Consider the following 18,420-nt stretch of genomic DNA (forward strand, 5'->3'; position numbering starts at 1 on the left):
GAAATTAAACCGATAATGCTTAAAACGTTTATTATTATTATAACGCGTCATAAGGCCATATTGTTGTAATTATAATATATAATTACATGTTAAAATAACACAGAATGCACATAGGAGTAAATTTAGTGAATTTCACATCCCCCTTGAGTCTCTTGCGTCTGTGGTGTCAAATGAATCGGTCAATTTCAGGCGCGGAGAAGTGGCTTTTAGACGCCACGACGTTCGAGGACAGCCGCATCGTCCAGGATAGATGTTGCGCCATAATTGCACCGTCCTTCGGAGGAAATACGGCGCGTTATCCGGCGGTATTATGAACACAAATCTGCGTCGTCGTCGTCCTCTCCCTCCGGAATGTTGAGCGAAAGTCGCATCTCGAGTCCCTCGATTGTCCTCTTCGAGGGAACGATCTCCTCCGCAAATTGGGATCTCGCTCGCGCTCTCGCTGTGTGACAGATAGCTTTTAAGAAATTTATCCCAGCCGCACATTAAACGGCGCGCGATCTTGATAAATCCAAATGGAATTTTGGTGTCTCGCTTGGCGCGGCGACTTTCCATGCGAATTTGCCGGTGTTACTCGATGCCAAAAATCGATTTATTGGCACTAATCCGCGCGCGAATACCACGACATATTTCCATATTAGAATTTAGTGCAGGCCGGACGAGGACAAGGATACGAAAGTGGGATACAATCGCGTGGCACCACTTACCCTCTATGCGCGTCGGTATTTCATCGTTAAGCTGGATTCATTTGAAGATATATGTGAAATTTATTTCGCTCGCAATCTCAGTGACAGTTAAATATATACATATTCGATGTTTCATTCTTCGTAAAAATTATCTTTTACCTAGATATTTTTTTATTAAAATCTAAAATTGATTTAACTTTAATAAAATTATCAAATATTGTGAATAAAAATTAAATGTTATATATTGCTCTAGGGCTCGGCTTTTTTGAGATAAACACGAAAAATCGAATTAATTAAAATTAAACGGCGATGTTTTCGAAGGTGAATCTTACTCAGTTGGAATACAGGGTGAACTTGTAGATCTCGTCGCTTTCAACAAGTTTGTCCTTTGCACTTTTGCTCTAGAACGCAGTCTTTTCGAGATAAACGCGATAAATAAATTAATCTGTGATATCTTCAAAATTTTAATTTTTCTAATGAATGATATTTTCAAAAAAATAATACAAAGTTTGTTTAAAGTCGATTAATATTTTTTGACAGAAATCAGCTGATCAACTGTCAAAAATATAAATTGAGGATAAGGTGTTGAGATAAATATTATTATAAACATTAAACTCGAATAATTTTTGACAAAAATCAGCTGATAACTGTCAAAAATATTAATCGAATTTATTTCAATATACTTGATCCTCGATTTATATTTTTGACAGTTGATCAGCTGATTTCTGTCAAAAAATATTAATCGAGGATAAGGTATTGTAACATATTATTTACATATTGGCATTTTAATTTATTAAACATATTATTTTAAAATTTACTTAATTAGCAAATTAACGCTTTGATCGGCTGATTTCTGTCAAAAAAGATTAATCGGATTTAATAAAATTTATATAATTTTTAAAAATATATTCTTTTCCATATAAAATCGAAGAATGGCGCTTCTGTATTACATAAAGTGTTATGTAACACGTTATTTCGTTGTGATCAGCTTTCGATGAATGGGCGATAAATACGACAAGTCCAATGTTAATTCATGGAAATAAAGAGAGGCAGCGATTAGCGTAAAATACTTTTCCGCGTAGCATCGGAAGTTAAACTCACCGAGATTATGCTGCGAGTTGAATTTCAATTCTTTTAAAAGCCAAGCTTTTCGCTCTCTTATCGCGACGACAGCGGTCGTTTGAATGCATTTTGAAGTCGCGCTCCTCGATTTCCGCGCTGCTGCGTTCCTTCCTGCGAAACGCGCAGATGCAAGGCGAGCCCCGTTCCGGCGCGCAAGTGGAACAAGTCGCGCCCTGAACCGACAGCGGGAGTATCATGGCGGCAAGATTCGGATATCGATCGCATGGACCAGTGGGATGCTGGCCGCCCGACGTGTTTCGCTGCCGAGTGCACGCCACCAGTGTTCGGCATCTTAAGCGCTTTTGTTATATCGCTCGCTGCTTTTTTTTTCTACGCCACTTAGTGTAAGACTACTGCCAAGGTACATGTGTCAGACAGGTCTGACGGTTTTCTACGGGGTGATGTACTATTCGTGAGTGTCTTACTTTCACACGCGTTTGTAAACAGTACAGGGAAGATGCGGACGTCAGTGCTCATAGTTTTGCTCAATGTATTCTGCATCGTTTACGGTAAGTTCGATTGATTATCGGATCAAACGATTCATTTAGAGGAACGTCGTATCGATGACATTCTCATTAGAAAAGCGAATAAATCTCAGAAAATTGCATTAATCATGTGTGTCCTTCTATCATATTATATGTGTTGAACGTATCGTCAAATTTTGTTGCTGAAAAAAATTTTAGCATTGTAAAGAGAAATATTTTAACTATATTTTAAATGACTAAAAAATATTTTTAATGCACACACATGAATTTTAATTGAATTCTAGTTGCACTCAATTTAAGATGGATGTAGTTTCAAAGTTTTTATTTTTTTTTTAATACAAATCTTTCGTCAGAATTAATTTAACTGATGATTATTTATATTATGCATCTATATTATCATTTTTCTCTTGTCATTATGTCATTACATATATATGTCATATATGTGTGATGTTTAAACTATATACTATTTCAATAATTATTAATATTTCAATAAATATTCTTTCACACAGGAAGCAAAGTTTACGAAGCGAATCCCGATACGAAGAGACTTTACGACGATTTATTGTCCAATTATAATAGATTGATACGTCCTGTTAGTAATAATTCGAATACTTTAACAGTTTGGCTGGGATTAAAGTTGTCACAATTAATAGAAATGGTATATATTATATGGACACTGTGTGCTCTCTATCTCATTAAAATAATATTTCGAGACTTTAAAAATATTATTTAAGTCTTTATTTGTTAAAATTATTATTTAAGAATCTTACAGGAAATTAACGATTGATATTTATTACAGAATTTAAAGAATCAAGTCATGACAACGAATGTCTGGGTAGAGCAGGTAACATCTGTCGGTTTGATATTACTTTTTTTTTTACTTACACAACAGTATCATATATCGACCGTTTATAGACAGATTTACAAATTCTATTTGTTCTTTGCAGAAATGGTTTGACTATAAATTACAGTGGAATCCACAAGAGTATGGTGGTATAGAAATGTTATATGTGCCTTCCGAAAACATATGGCTTCCGGACATTGTGCTATACAACAAGTAAATTGCAACGGAAATTTTTTGATAAAATACGATTGAGAGATCCATGTGATATTTTCTCCAAATAAAAAAATTAATAAATTTACTTGCGATCCGCTAAGAGAATCGAGAAATTTATTTATTAATAAATTAGACGAATATATGGGGTTATATAAAGCGGCGTGGAAAAGCAAACTTTTAATCTTCTAATCTTCTCTCGTTTGTTGTACAGCGCAGATGGAAATTACGAAGTAACGTTAATGACGAAGGCCACTCTGAAATTTACCGGCGAAGTATTTTGGAAACCGCCGGCTATTTACAAGTCATCCTGCGAGATTAACGTGGAGTATTTCCCGTTTGATGAGCAATCGTGCATTATGAAATTTGGCTCGTGGACTTACAACGGTGCTCAGGTTAATAATGTGTATTTATATGCAAACGATATAAAATATCCTTAAAAAAACTTTTAATATTGTTAATCAAAATGGGATTCTTTATTTAAAATCAATATTTAATTTTATAATTTTATTAATTTAAAAAATTTCTTTTTTGCGAATTAAGCCTTATCACAAAATAATTTAACGCAATCATATTGTTTGAATGCTTTTTTATTCACTAAAATTAAAATTAAACTCCTTGTACTCATAAAATATAAAAAGCTTGTACTCATAAAATGTAAAAGCTTAATTATCCGAAGCTCTGAAAATAGCACGTATATAGATATGTTATATTGATTAAGTGTGTAATGTGAAAAATTAAAATACTACAATAAATATGATTTCAAATTAGACAAAAATTTAAAAAGTTAAAAGAACATTCTGTATAACTTATCGTTTAAATAATTTTTAATTCAATTTTTTTATATCTTTATCTCTATTTAAATTGAAAATCCATCATAATTGCTAATTTTATTTCTACGCACAATATTTATCGTGATAAGTCTTAATCGCTTTGTAAGTCTCTAGATTATACCACTTTGACTTCAACAAAGTATTTCAAAAGCGTGCTTTGTAAAGCCTGTTGCCCACAGGTAGATCTGAAGCATATGAAACAAGAAGTTGGTAGCAATTTAGTTGATGTCGGCATAGATCTCAGCGATTTTTACCTATCGGTGGAATGGGATATTCTTGAAGTACCAGCAGCACGCAACGAAGAATATTATCCGTGTTGTGTAGAACCTTATTCGGGTAAGTGTATTTGCAAAGAATTAATAACAGTTTAAGTTTTAACCAGAATAAACAATATTTCGCTCGTTCCAATTATTTCCATATTGTGTTGGTGGAGCGATATTTAGATTTTCATCCAATTTTATCTTGGATAATTTGCCAAATAATTATTATTATGATTTAATTACAGATATCACATTCAATATTACGATGAGAAGAAAAACTCTATTTTATACTGTCAACCTTATTATTCCATGTGTTGGCATTACGTTTTTAACGGTGCTTGTTTTTTATCTGCCCAGCGATTCCGGTGAGAAGGTAAATATATCTTTCGAATCAGAATCATTAAAGATTCTCTGTCGAGAAGTCATGAAAGTTTAGTTTGTTTTGGAAAAGCTTCTTATAACGAATTGTAATATATTTCGACACAGGAACGTACGAAAATATCACGTTTTGACGAAATTAGCCACGAATTTGATAGTATAATTTTTTTGTACAAGAAATACTTGATTCTATTTTGTCATAATTATTTTGTATATTTGTCACGCAGGTGTCATTGTGTTCTTCCATTCTCCTCTCACTGACGGTGTTCTTCTTGCTATTAGCCGAGATTATTCCCCCAACATCGTTGGCCATACCTTTGCTCGGAAAATATTTATTGTTCACCATGATTTTAGTTACTTTATCCATTTGGATTACAGTCTGCGTCTTAAATGTGCATTTCAGGTAAGTCGCGCGTTTGTTATAAAAATAAAGACAAAACAATTGCATATTAAAATGCATTATATTATGAGTGTCTTTAATTTTAGAATTAATTAATGATTAATTAAATAACATAGGTCGCCTTCCACGCATAATATGTCGCCATGGGTGAGACAAGTATTTCTGAATTGGATGCCAAGGGTATTAATGATGCGTCGCACACCATATTCTACACCAGAATACGATGATGCTTACATGGATAGCGCGTACACTAATGAAATAGATTTCAGGTAATATCGATTTCTCATTAATTGAATTTAAAGATATTTAAGTATTTAATATTCTAAAAATACAATCATATTAATTTAAAAAAATTTTTTTATATACATGTATCATCTTTGAAGAGAATGTGTTGATATAAAATTTGATGAGAAAAAATATAAATCAAAAAACCTTGGTCAAACATATTATTTGTAATAAAATGTGTTGTAAGTCAACATTAATAAGGACTTATTGAAAAATCGTATTAGATAATAAAAGATATAAATACATTAGAGATATTTAAAAAATATTGCCGTTTGCTGTTACAAATAAAAATTGTACACCATTAGATTAATTCATGTTAAAGTAAATTCCATCACTTAAAAACGTTGATTTTAAGAGCAACATGCACATACTTCGTCCGTCTTTAATTCTTTAATTTTTAACAGTGTAAGCGATTATCCTCTGGAACTAAAAGGAAGCCCAGATGCTTTCGAAAGCGTCACTTCTACATACAAGAGTATCAGAGATGATGATGCACGACACGTGCCGCACGCTTCAGGTAATATTTTTTTAATATTTTGATGCAATTGACGATTATATAAATTAGTGTACTACCATTGGATAATTTTTCTAGAATAAAGAGAAATCAAATTTGTATGAAAACTTAGCCATACGTTTATTACACGCAATTTTATACATTATTGTAAAATATTCGTAAAAATAAAATAGTAGGACATTGATTATAATTTTTTTTTCCACCGTATTACATAACTCATTTAAAGATTACATGATATAAATCGTAAGCGTATCGAACGAAGGAAATTAGTTTTACAAAAAATCATATTGATCAAACACATTTCAGTTACTGACAGCGAAAATACGATGCCGAAACATTTATCTCCAGATGTCATATCAGCTCTCAAGGGTGTGCGTTTTATTGCTCAACACATAAAAGACGCGGACAAAGATAATGAGGTAAATAATTTGTCTTTTAATGTTTTCACATTATACATGTTTCATTATACATGTATCATTATAATTCTCTTGTTTCATTCTCAATTTTTCTCTAACATTTTTTTACATATATGAAAGATTATAATTATATTTTTCACAATATCTATATATGTATAATCGTATCGATATATCTATACAAGTACGTATATACAATATCGACAGGATTAACAATAATTTTAATAATTAAGTCTTGTCTCGCATTTGAAAAAGTGTCTATCCGTTCTCACAGGTCATAGAAGATTGGAAATTCGTAGCTATGGTTTTGGACAGATTCTTTCTTTGGGTATTTACTATCGCGTGCATCGGTGGCACGGTGGGTATAATATGTCAAGCGCCTAGTCTGTACGACACCCGAAAACCTGTGGACCAACAACTCTCCAGTATATCATTACGCAATTACATGTATCCGCCAATGAATAGAACTTTTGATGAGGACTAATTAATTATTGTGACGCGTGCAAAAGTGACTCGTATGTAAAAAAACACGCATGAACACAGTAATACATTACATTCCTCTAAAATATACTTGGCACAACACATACATTCATACATACACACACACATACACACATGTTCACTCTCTACATCCATATATATATATATATCTGCGAACAAATTTATCATTTTTTTTAATAAAAATTTCTGCCCTCAACAAAGCAAAATATTAAATAATCACCGCAATGAAAACATTATTGAATGAACATTATTACAGTTATTCAATATATATTATTAATATATATTGTCAGATATCAGGGTAATCACAATCGAGCAGTGTAAGAACAATAATACATACATACTGAGTATGCACGAATCTTGTAGAGCGATTATCCGATACATATTTCTTTTTGCACTAGAAATCTCCGATTATATAATTAAACATTATACAAGAATTAAAGATTATAGTATAATTTAAACATTTCATTATAAGGCTTCCAGTTCTTCATTGCAGCAATGCAGAATTATGCGCGAGAAATTGTATGAATTTTTACTCGCACTATACATCGAAATACATTTTTTTCATATATTACAACTCTAGGAATGTTCTAGATTAGATTTGTGAAATGTACCTAAAATTTTCTTTTTGATCAAATTAAATAAATAATCGTAAATTTCATCAAGAATTCGTTGCAGTGAAAACTGCAATGAAAGACCAAAAAGTCTTAAATGCTATAAGTATTGTCAAACATATTTTCCAAACATGTTAAACTTAAATAACTTTAACACAAATAAGATGATTACAGCATAAATTTAACAGTCCTTGCTTATAAGAAATTTTATCATGTTTAATAAAAAACAAAGATAACTTTATTCTCATTTATATCACATTTATACGATCAATTTCAAAGTAAAAAATATATTTACTGTATATTCATTGTAGTAAAATCAGAATCGACTAACATTATATTCAGTTCACCGAAAGTGAGATTGGACGAAACATAAATTGTATTTATATTTATTATTATATATGCAATGTTATATCAAAGTTATTAGAAATAAAAGTCTAATTTAAACTCCTTCACAAGAACAATTATAATAAAAATAAAGTGATGCATGAAATGTCATCTCCGATTGAGTTTAGTAAATAAGAAAGAAAAATGCATCCTTACAAAGGAAATAATTTTGAAAAAACTCTGTATAGAGTATATGTAATTTTTTTATCACACAATTCTTTATTCTAAATCAATTATCATGTATTCTGGTGATTCACTCGTACTACTAATAGAACTTGTTTGCGGTTTCTTAGGCGACGAAATACCACTTGCTGGTTTCTTTGTACTTTGAGTCGGCGTGTTATCTTCATCATCATCCTCGCTATCCGATATCAAATCAATAATGACAGCGCGTTTCTTTTCTTTTGGTGCAGGAGTAGTAGGATTACTTTCATCTAAACAAATAAATAAAATATTCATCATTTGCAGTCCTTATCTAATATATACAAAAAAATTTCAAGTAACTTGAATTAAATTTGAAAAAAATCTCAATCTCTTTTCAACTATTTGCTCAATAAGTTAGATTCTAAAACTAGGTGCTACAATATCATTATTTAATAAAATGCTACAATACATTATCTAATAAAATGCATTTTTTCCTCACCTAGATCCACAGTGTCTACATCAATTTTATTTTCTCGTGACGAGGCGCCGTCTCCCGGCGCTTTTGTTTCCGTTTTCTCTTTATCTTTCTCTTTCTTCAATACTAAGTTTTCCCACGAACCGTCTTGCAACAACTGAATCTCATTTACATCCGGCAGTAACTTATTTGAGTTAAGAACTTCTTGGAAGTATCCATCGATCACAAGATGATCATAGAGCGCCGGCTTATCACAAACTGGACAGTTCCAAGTAGGTTTCCGTTCGTTCATTTGTAGGAACAAAGAAGCATCGAAACATTGTAAATGAAAACATGTTGATGCTCGACATGGCGTAGACATTCTCATCTTTCCTAAAGGACAAGCTAACGATACTCTTAATGACGTGGTAGCTATTTCGCTATCTGCATCTTCATTTAATTTCTCCTTAACTGTAAAATAAGTCACAATTATTTTTGTGATACTCTTCTCACAATTAATCTTAATAGTGTTTATAATCGTAAAATAAGTGCTCACTTAATCCCCTAGTATAATCAGATTGTCTTGGGCCTCTGTTTTTTAATCTAGTGAGTAATTCTGCGCTGGTTAATTTTCTGACGAGATACACCGCCATTGCATATCGTCTACCATAATCAGCTGACCATGTAACACGGATTTCATTTCCGACCGTAGGAGACAGCTTCACCAAAGGACTGATATTAACAGGTCGTGGTGGTCTCTTTGGTTCTACGCTTGGTTTATTAGTAGGTATAGGATTCTGAAAAAAAAGTACAAATATTCATTATTTTCCACAATAATTTATCAGATCGTTTAAATATTAATAAAGAGAAAAATTATATATCTACTCAGTATTTTACAATTTTACATCTGACATTATCGCAATTGTACGTAGAATTTTGAAAGAGATATTTATATATCCAATTTAACTTACAGGTAAGGGGCACAGTTTTCCATTAACTTTCACTCCAATATTTGGAGGAAAATAGTCTTCTTGTTCGCATGACGTTTCTTGTAAACAGAATCGCATTTGTACCTATTGAAACATAAATTGTATGTACATAAACTTTATAAAAATGTGAAAAATAGCATTAAATATATCTTAACTATTTTTTATAAGTTCTCTTTTTCTAATAATATTCTATAAACAATATACTTTACACGCAAGTTCTCAACATACCTGTACAACATAATCCATTTTACTTCCAGCTCGACAGTCGCGTGAACTGGCAATATCAGTGGCTTGTTGTGGAGTTAAATGAAATAAAAATGTGTTTTCTTGCAATCTCATTGTTCCCTGTGGCATTAAACTAGAAGGTTTCAATAATTCACTTAATAAGTCAAAAAATGGAAGTCTCTTTAGTCTAACATCTGGGTGAATCGGGTATTGACTCGTAGGTTGTATATGCAATGGTGTTGGTAAGACTTTGGTTTGATACTGATATGGATTATATGCTGCACTTGCTGTACGCTGAAAAAATTTCTTTAATGTATGTCTATTCTCCAATATATTATTTTAATTCATGAGAAAGTCTGTGTTTAATTTTTCATACATCTTAAACATAATAAATTTTTATTTACCTGTGATGCTACACTAGTATCCCATAGTTGCGCACCAGTTGTCGGACCAACTAGTTGTTTGGCCCTAGGTTGTTGAGGTATAGATGCTTGATGCGCTGGAGTCAGTTCCTTCCCAGCAGAAATGGATGCTTGTTGCTGTTGTTGTTGACTAATTGCTTGTCTTGAAATATAAATATTTTTGTTTCATATAAATAATCCTATTTTTAAGCACATATACAAAATGTGATAATTGATAAATAATATATCTACCTTGTGGAATAATAATTTCTATTGTGCATATTTTGATCGATTTGTGGCTCGGAGGTACTGCCAGTTTGGCCATACATTTGATGCGCTGCCATTTGATCTGCTCTACAGAAAATATTTCTTTTCAGATGTGAGGTAACAAAAATGCTTTTTACTTACAGACAATTTTTAAAAACCGATTAATTATAATTGTTTATATCATAATTAGATACTTTCTATAGACGTTTCATTCAGATATCTGGACTTTCACTTACTGTATTGTCTTATACAATTCACGAATCTTTAAGCGTATAGCTGGATGTGATCTCAAGCGTAATAATTCCAATGCTCGTGCTTGCAACTCGTTCTTTCTACCAGATTTATTTCTACCAGCAAAACCAAGAAGCATCTGAAGCTCAGACACTCGAAAACTTAATACCATATTCTGTAATAAAAACATTCCATTGCAGGACATCCCACAAAAATTCCGTGATCTCTCACAACAATAAAAATATCTAACAGCAACTGATATTGTGTGTATGTATAAAAAAAACCATATTACTACCTAATCAAGGCATAGCGCTTCTCTAACAAAGGTTCGCACGTAGAGCTCGAAATCCCATATCGTGCGTGAACTTTCGTTCTACTTGAATATTTTACAAAGCCACCAAGACGAGCACCCAGTGTCATATGGATGACATGGCGACACGTGACATACAATATCTCGAGAATAATCTCTGCGGAACGAAATCCCGGGAAGTGCTTAGCGCAACGTCTTCGAATTCGATCGCGGGAGCAGCCAGGCGCGCGATTAACGCCCGCATGGACGGGTCACACCGGAGAATTTCGGAGAAAATTTGACAGGTTACCCATGTAGGCAGTCGCGTACGAGAGAGCGCCTCGTATCGCCAGTGGTCGCTCGCATTCTCATCGTGCGACCTGCGGGTGGGGTGGTCCGTCAACTGCGATTTACCAATACTGTTCGTCCGGCAGACACGGCTGACAACGAGAGTTCCGGAATGCCTAATCACAGCTCTCGAGTCAGGAAACAGGAGAGAAACGCGCGCGCCGAGACTCTCGGAGGAGAGATCCGTCTCTCTCGTCTTGGGCCCTCCCGGAAATGAAGCCGAGGAAAAAACGCTCACCGACCGCGCTGTTACAGCCCGAGCGAGAATCCGGCTGCGACGCCTTTATTTGTTTACAACGCGCACCCACTCACCTCGAGTTCCTCGGAATCCGCCATCTTCCTGGCCGACTTTTTTCCCGCAGCCGTTTTGTCGGATTAGTTATTTCGACACTCGCGGCTAAGGAGAAACGTGTATAACACGCGTGTGTGTACGCGACCGCCGCCGTGCCGTTACATCCGCCGGCCTCTTTCTCTCTCACATCCGCTCGCTCTCTCTCTCGCTCGCTCGCTCGCTCGCTCGCTCGATTCTCACGCTCTCGCTCGCTCGCTCGCGAATCGCCAAAATATTTGATTATAATTCTTTTCGCTCGCCTAGCCTCGAGTGCGACGTGATGTCTCGGAAGGGGAAAATTCAGCGAATTCAAAACGATCGGCGCGCGCGACGACACGCGACGAATATCGACATTTGACACTTGCCGTTTGAAAAGCTCATTTTCCAAAATGGCGCTGATGAGAGAATTTGTGTGGGTCTATAAGTCCGAAGAGGAGAGAACTTTGCGCGCCTTTTTCTATTTGACATAGTTGATCGAATTGTGCGAGAAATTAAGAAAAATCGTTTATTTTTTGCCCCTCTCTCTCTCTCTCTTGCTCTCGCAATCCAATATTTCACGTCGTCTTTTCGTTCGATGCGTAAATATTGGAACGTCTAGATTCGCATCTAGATATTCGTGCACCGTGACTATATAATTAAAAAATTAAAAAATGAATAACTTATAAATAAATTATTATTAAAATAATAATATTATTATTGTAAATATATAATATTATTAATATTATAATAAATATATAATATTATTATTATAAATATATAATAATTATTATTATAAATACATTTTTTATAACTATAAAGGTGTCTTTTCACATTTTGAGCGTCACCGTGAAAGGGCACCTTAAGCGTTGGATTGACCAATCAGGATGAAGAACCTTGGCACCGATCGGCCAATCAAATGCTTTCAATTTCCAGCGAAATGAGAGCGCAGCCATATGTTTATGATTGAGAGTAATTGTTGTGACAGGGACAGGATTGATTGTGTGATATTTTCTTTTCATTCGAGAATATAGTAGAATTTCACTCTTTTTTCAATAATTTTATAAAATCACGTAATTAAAGAAAAGATTCTACTCCATCAAACATATTCGTATTTCTCTTTAATATGAAGAAACGGAAGAGAGTTCGATCTACGAAGAATATGTATATATATACATATGTATATATATGTGAATTCGCATTGTTCGTAAGTCTGCATGTATTTATAGTATATATATATATATGCACAAAAAACATTTATCAATAATATATATAGATCGAGCCAGAATTTACGATACAATAAAAAATATAAAACTCAAAATACAATTGAGAAATATGTGTATAATTGCGATATAATATGATAAATGTTAATATCTTCAATTTATTTGTTTTGTGCATCAAACATTCGTATATATATGCTTTTAGACAAGCTTTATCTGTATATATTATATAGTTATCTAACAACCAGATCTAATTAAATAATGACGAATCTTAATTGGTTTTTATTGTATTAACATTTTTTATCTCTCGATCTATATCTTATATCATATATTTCCTACATCATTTTCCTATCTTATTTCCTATCAAAATGACATTTTTTATACGATGGAATATTTATGCAATATACTTATAAGAGAGTCGAATGATATAGCATCATTCGACATTCTACTATTTTCTTCGTATCTTTCATCGATATAGATATTTTTTTAAACTTGACTTATATTTTCTCGTGTGCCGCAATCGACATTTTTTTATCCATATTTAAAAAAAATTGCACATTATTCTAAACTGTTCATATTTTTCTCTCATGTAATTTTATTTAATACTTATTTAGAAAAATTGAAATGTGTTTTCGATAAAAAAAAAGCACTTCGACATTAGTTAATATAATATTAATCGAGTATATATTAATTAAATAAGAAGCATTCTTATAAGATTCTCGATAAAACGATACAGTTCATTAAAACTATAAAGACACGTTCAGTCTTCATATATCTTGTTCCGAATACAACGATTTTTATGCACCTTGTTTGACATTCACAAGTCCTCTCGAATTATCAATAAACTTATCGTTAATCGAATCACAATTCTCTCAAGTCATATCTTATTTATTACGCTTTATATTACAAGAGCTTTGTTTGGCGATGTACTCTTGGCGCACTTGACTTATTATAATTTCAATATCTAATACTTTCAGATTTTGTGTTGCATTTTTCTTGTTAAATTCGAAATATTAAAAAGAAGAAAAACATTTTGTGCACTGAAAAAGAAATTATTAACTTGATTAAACCTTTCAACTAAATATTATTTTAACTAAACGTATAGTTGACTTAAATACTAATACATGTTTAATTAACAAAATAGTGATTTAGTTGAAAGGTTTACAATTAATCAAGTTAACAAATTTTTTTCAGTGTTTATTTCTAAATCAAATAGTGTTTAATTTCACGATATTGAAAAACAAAACACCTTCTTTATCATAGTTTATCATACATTATAGTCGATTTTACAAAAATGATAAAATATAGCTTCTTATTATATATATATATATATTTATATTATTCTTTTAACTTCTATTATTCTCAGGAAAAATATTAATTAATTTCTCAATATATTCTACATACATATATATTTTGAATCTCGCATTTCTTGTCATTAATAAATAATTTGCTAATATTTGGCAAGTTTAAGCGATTAATTGAATATTGAAATACATTTGAAGAAGAAAAATATTTACATGATGCTTTGTAGACAAGGGAAATAAATCATTGGTAAAGAATTAAGACAGAATACAATAAAAACTATGACTTATGATATTAAAAATAAATTATCAAATTATGTCAGGCGATAATTAAAAATTGTAAAAAATCTGATGTATTATTATATTGCGACCTTTATTCCTATATATCTTTTTTTGTATGGCTGATGAATAACGAGACTCTTCTCTTGATAAAGTTTTGTAATTTTATTACTGGAATCGGGATATTTTTTTATGCATTGTGAAATAATCGTAAAAGCTGACATATTTATTTAAAAGCGAAATGACAAGTTTGTGATGATTGAGAAGGAATCTTCATATTGACATATTTTTAATTTAAAATCTATTAAAATCTGTATACATAATTTAATTCTTTTGCTATACAGATTATCAAGTTAAAATCTTTTTATCCTTACATAAATCTCATATCTCTTGTAGAAATGTATCACTAGTAACGCCAATTAATCATTTATTTCGAGTACTTCAAATACTGATATACTCTAATTTAAGTACTTGAAATAAGTGATTAAATACTCGAAATAAATAAATTGGCGTTACTAGTGATAAATTTTAATAAGGGATGTATATGAATTGAAAGTGAGAGATAATTTATGTGCATAATTTGGTATCAAAGGATCGAATTGATAAGAAAATTTTAGGAAAATAATCTTATAGATTTTATATTTATATACATATATATAGATTTATTAAAATATCTTATAGCAAAATAATCTACTCCTACAATTACAATAGTAATATATTTCTAACAAGCATTGCTATTTGCTCTTCGTACTCGTTATATTTTCAGCTTTTCTTCTTACTCTTCGAAATTGATGGTTATTTATACCCAATCGTCCCAACTGTTTTTACATTTGCTACTAACTTTTGACGCTTTTTCGCATACTTGATTTATATGATCGAAATATCTTCCCCAAGCACAACTCTGTAATATCATCTCTTTCTTTTTACATTCATAATACAATCTGCAGTCGCACTCGTGAGGCCATCTTGTAGGAACATCTTTTGGACAGACGCCAGGTTCTTCTGATTTTGGCGTTGTTGTTGGTTCCTCTGTTGTTGTTTTCTCTTCGCAACGAGCAGCTTTTTTAGTCGTACATTTCAGAAGTGTAGGGCTGAAATGTTGATTTTTCTTACATACCTCAACGACCCACTCCTTATTTGTGCATGTGTAGTATTTCTCGCAGAGACATTCGTGGCTCTTCTTCTTTCCTTTAGTACAAGTTGCCTCCGCTTCCGGACAAGAACCTTTCTTGCATTTCAACGATTTTGTATCAAAGTAATACCCTTTCTTACATTCGCGCAAGGCCTTCTTACTGTTCTTGCATTCGTAGTACTTATTGCATTGGCATTCGTGAGGGAGATAATCGCCGTCATCTTCGCACTCGGATTCTGAACTTCCCGATCCGTCGCAGTCTCCTGGAACACAACGTTCCTTGTCTTCGTCAAAATGCTGTCCTGACTTGCACTCGCGCAGGACCCTTTTATTATTTTTGCATTCGTAGAATTTATTGCATTGGCACTCGTGCGGATATAAGGCCTCATCATCGCATTCGTCGTCGTCGTCACCATCACCATCACTACCACTATCATTATCATCGTCGCATTCCGATTCCTCGGGTTCAACGCAGCCTTGCCATTTTTTACTAAAGTATAAGCCGTCCTCACAATCTTTCAAGACTTTTTTGCCCTTGCTGCATTCGTAATATTGAGCGCAATCCGTTGCAACTATCAATTTCGGCGGGCAAGTGTCCTTCGCCGGACATGCATCTGCAGCCACAGTAATGGTCTCATTTATCTCATTTACGGCGATCACCGTCTGGACCAGGAAGGCGATGGCGATTAGATATAGTCCTGTGTCGAAGAAAAAATATTGCGATCAAATTAGCCGTTACAAGTAAAACGAAAAGTCTATTATTATTTACATGAAAATTGAAATTCGAATTTGTATAAAAAATCTCGAGACGTTTAATATAATAAGTATTTTAATTATGTTAAACGTTCTTACCCTTCATCGCCTGTCACTTGCTTTACTCGTCGTTACTTGAGAAGAGAAGGAAATATCGTATTGTATGTGAAATTATCCTATTAACCCTTCACTGTGATTCGTTTAGATACATGACTGGTTAAATTAAGGCGTATCCGCTTTTATAAATATGCATCACGTTATCACAAATCACAAGGACAGATTATCATATCTGTTAAAAAAGATTATCAGAACTGTATTTACTTTTTGTGGAACCCTAAACACATTTTCTCGAAACCTTACATTTTGCATGGGTCTGCAGAGAAAAAAAAACAAATATATATTTAATAAAAGTATAATAAAATATTTATTTTTGAACTGTAGCATTCCCTTTACACACAAATAAATTCTATTAATTTAAATAAAGTTACAAATATATTTATAATATTTTAATTATTTAATTAGTAAAAAAAGTAGGATTAAAAAAATATAATTTTTTCTAATTTCTTTTATTGTATTGATTCGTATAATATATATTTCATTTAAATCGTAAATTTTACTATGATTTTGTGATTTATCGAAATTTATGAATTTGCAAGACACTTAGGTGCATCCAATTAATATGCCTAAATATATGTACGGCCTTGATTGAAAATTTAGAAGAGAAGATTATCAGTCATATAATGTTTCACAGAAAAGATATATTGCTTACAGATTTGGGCAATAAATAATCTTTTCATGACGTAACAAAAATTTAAATTATATTCATATCTTACCTTTTATTCCTTGTTTTTATTAAATTTGATTTTAACCAAGAGAAGAGAAAGAACATTATTAAATATGTATACCTATTCTTATTGTAGCTAAAAAATATAAATAATGTGTAATAATTAAGACACGTCAAATAAATCTTGATAATGATATATTTTTGAAATTTTTAAATAATAATTGTGATAAATTATTATTAATTTCTTTAAGTACGAACAATCTATAACATTTAGATAAGTAAAATATTGCGAAATAGATCAAAATAGTTTATTTACCTAAGTGTTCTTAATAGTTAATTTATCTGTGTGTTCATCGGCTCAAAACTAATAAGAAAAGATGATAGCAGCAGAAAAAAAGAGTTAGATTCGGTTACAATGTTACAACATTAACTCTATGAACACGTTCATAATTACAATTATTACGCGTTATCGAAAAAAACTTTTTAAATAAAACACTTGTAAATAGTTCCTAATTCTTAATTTTTTATTTTTTTATTCTTGTGGTAAAGCAAAATAAAATTCTTGGAACTATAAATAGAATTTATTTGTAATCATAGAATTACAGAAGTTACGACAATTTCAATTTTACTAAAATTGAAATTTTACTAGATAGATTTTTTAAAAATATTTAAAGCAACTTCTAGCAGAATATTTGTAATAACTTGTTACATTTATAATAAATTCACTTTTATAATTAAAAATTGTATCACTATGAATAAAAATAAATTTATTACGTTAAACAATTACAAAGGAAATTTTGGATCGAGATATACATATATAAAAATATTATCGAAATTTTTATTTATAAAAAAAAGATTGGAACGATTATTTAAATTTTTTAAAATGTTAAATTTTCTTTTGTCTTCAATTATGTACGAAATTATTGCAACTAGAAAATATTAAAGCATATATTATTTCTTCGAAACTTATTTTATCAATAAAATATTTTATCAATAAGGAGAGTACCAAGTCCATTGCAAATTTGATACAATCTTTCGATATTAGAGTCAAGGTTTTGAAATTTTGAGTGGCAATCGTAATTCACTCATACGATCTTATCAAAAAGATATAATCTACATCGATATGGAAATAGAAAAGGATGAGTGTTTCATTTTTTAAAATTAAATTTAATAAAATAAAATAAATTTAATAAGTAAAAAAATTTTTATGGAATCATATTTTTTCAATTTTCTAAATAGTGTTTATAAATAATACTAATATATTATTAGGCCCTTTAAGTTATTAGTCGCAAATTATACACTTTATCATCTTGTTGAATAAGACGAAGAAAAAACAGAAAAGAATAATAAAATTTTACCCAACATCATGA

The 18,420-nt window shown here is 31.6% G+C and overlaps 3 protein-coding genes across 6 annotated transcripts in view; 1 reads left to right on the top strand and 2 right to left on the bottom strand.

Annotated features, from left to right (window-relative positions):
- nAChRbeta2 (nicotinic acetylcholine receptor beta2) overlaps positions 1–7,986 on the top strand; it is a 94,590-nt gene extending 86,604 nt beyond the window's left edge. The window contains exons 1-12 of one of the 3 annotated variants that reach the window (XM_029308438.2): positions 1,793–2,317; positions 2,803–2,951; positions 3,093–3,137; positions 3,241–3,350; positions 3,562–3,742; positions 4,360–4,516; positions 4,686–4,813; positions 5,046–5,221; positions 5,335–5,487; positions 5,908–6,020; positions 6,324–6,436; positions 6,705–7,986. In XM_029308438.2, the coding sequence (XP_029164271.1) occupies positions 2,266–2,317; positions 2,803–2,951; positions 3,093–3,137; positions 3,241–3,350; positions 3,562–3,742; positions 4,360–4,516; positions 4,686–4,813; positions 5,046–5,221; positions 5,335–5,487; positions 5,908–6,020; positions 6,324–6,436; positions 6,705–6,914 (1,587 nt within the window). In that variant the 5' untranslated portion in view covers positions 1,793–2,265 and the 3' untranslated portion in view covers positions 6,915–7,986. Of the gene's footprint in view, positions 1–1,792; positions 2,318–2,802; positions 2,952–3,092; positions 3,138–3,240; positions 3,351–3,561; positions 3,743–4,359; positions 4,517–4,685; positions 4,814–5,045; positions 5,222–5,334; positions 5,488–5,907; positions 6,021–6,323; positions 6,437–6,704 lie in introns of those variants that run through there. The other 2 variants (XM_029308440.2, XM_085481493.1) reach the window with 2 other exon arrangements.
- Positions 7,987–8,122: 136 nt separating this feature from the next.
- Positions 8,123–11,964, bottom strand: Su(var)2-10 (E3 SUMO-protein ligase Su(var)2-10). Of its 2 annotated transcripts, XM_029308434.2 has the most exons (9): positions 11,587–11,964; positions 10,643–10,812; positions 10,392–10,493; positions 10,143–10,302; positions 9,742–10,032; positions 9,496–9,597; positions 9,081–9,321; positions 8,570–8,995; positions 8,123–8,360 (listed from the first exon to the last, which is right to left on the bottom strand). In XM_029308434.2, the coding sequence occupies exons 1-9, from the start codon at positions 11,608–11,610 to the stop codon at positions 8,146–8,148; spliced, it is 1,731 nt and encodes a 576-aa protein (XP_029164267.1). In that variant the 5' UTR covers positions 11,611–11,964; the 3' UTR covers positions 8,123–8,145. The 2 variants fall into 2 exon arrangements, with proteins under 2 accessions (XP_029164267.1, XP_029164270.1); XM_029308437.2 differs by lacking the exon at positions 11,587–11,964 and having other exon boundaries at positions 10,392–10,488; positions 10,643–10,708.
- A 3,079-nt stretch (positions 11,965–15,043) lies between these two features.
- Positions 15,044–16,487, bottom strand: LOC114935577 (peritrophin-48-like). The gene is made up of 2 exons (XM_029308441.2): positions 16,366–16,487; positions 15,044–16,211 (listed from the first exon to the last, which is right to left on the bottom strand). The coding sequence occupies exons 1-2, from the start codon at positions 16,370–16,372 to the stop codon at positions 15,181–15,183; spliced, it is 1,038 nt and encodes a 345-aa protein (XP_029164274.1). The 5' UTR covers positions 16,373–16,487; the 3' UTR covers positions 15,044–15,180.
- Between the last annotated feature and the right edge of the window lie 1,933 nt (positions 16,488–18,420).

Source organism: Nylanderia fulva, unplaced genomic scaffold (assembly GCF_048542155.1).
Source record: "Nylanderia fulva isolate GAGA-0341 unplaced genomic scaffold, ASM4854215v1 Scaffold18, whole genome shotgun sequence".
Lineage (NCBI taxonomy): Eukaryota > Metazoa > Arthropoda > Insecta > Hymenoptera > Formicidae > Nylanderia > Nylanderia fulva.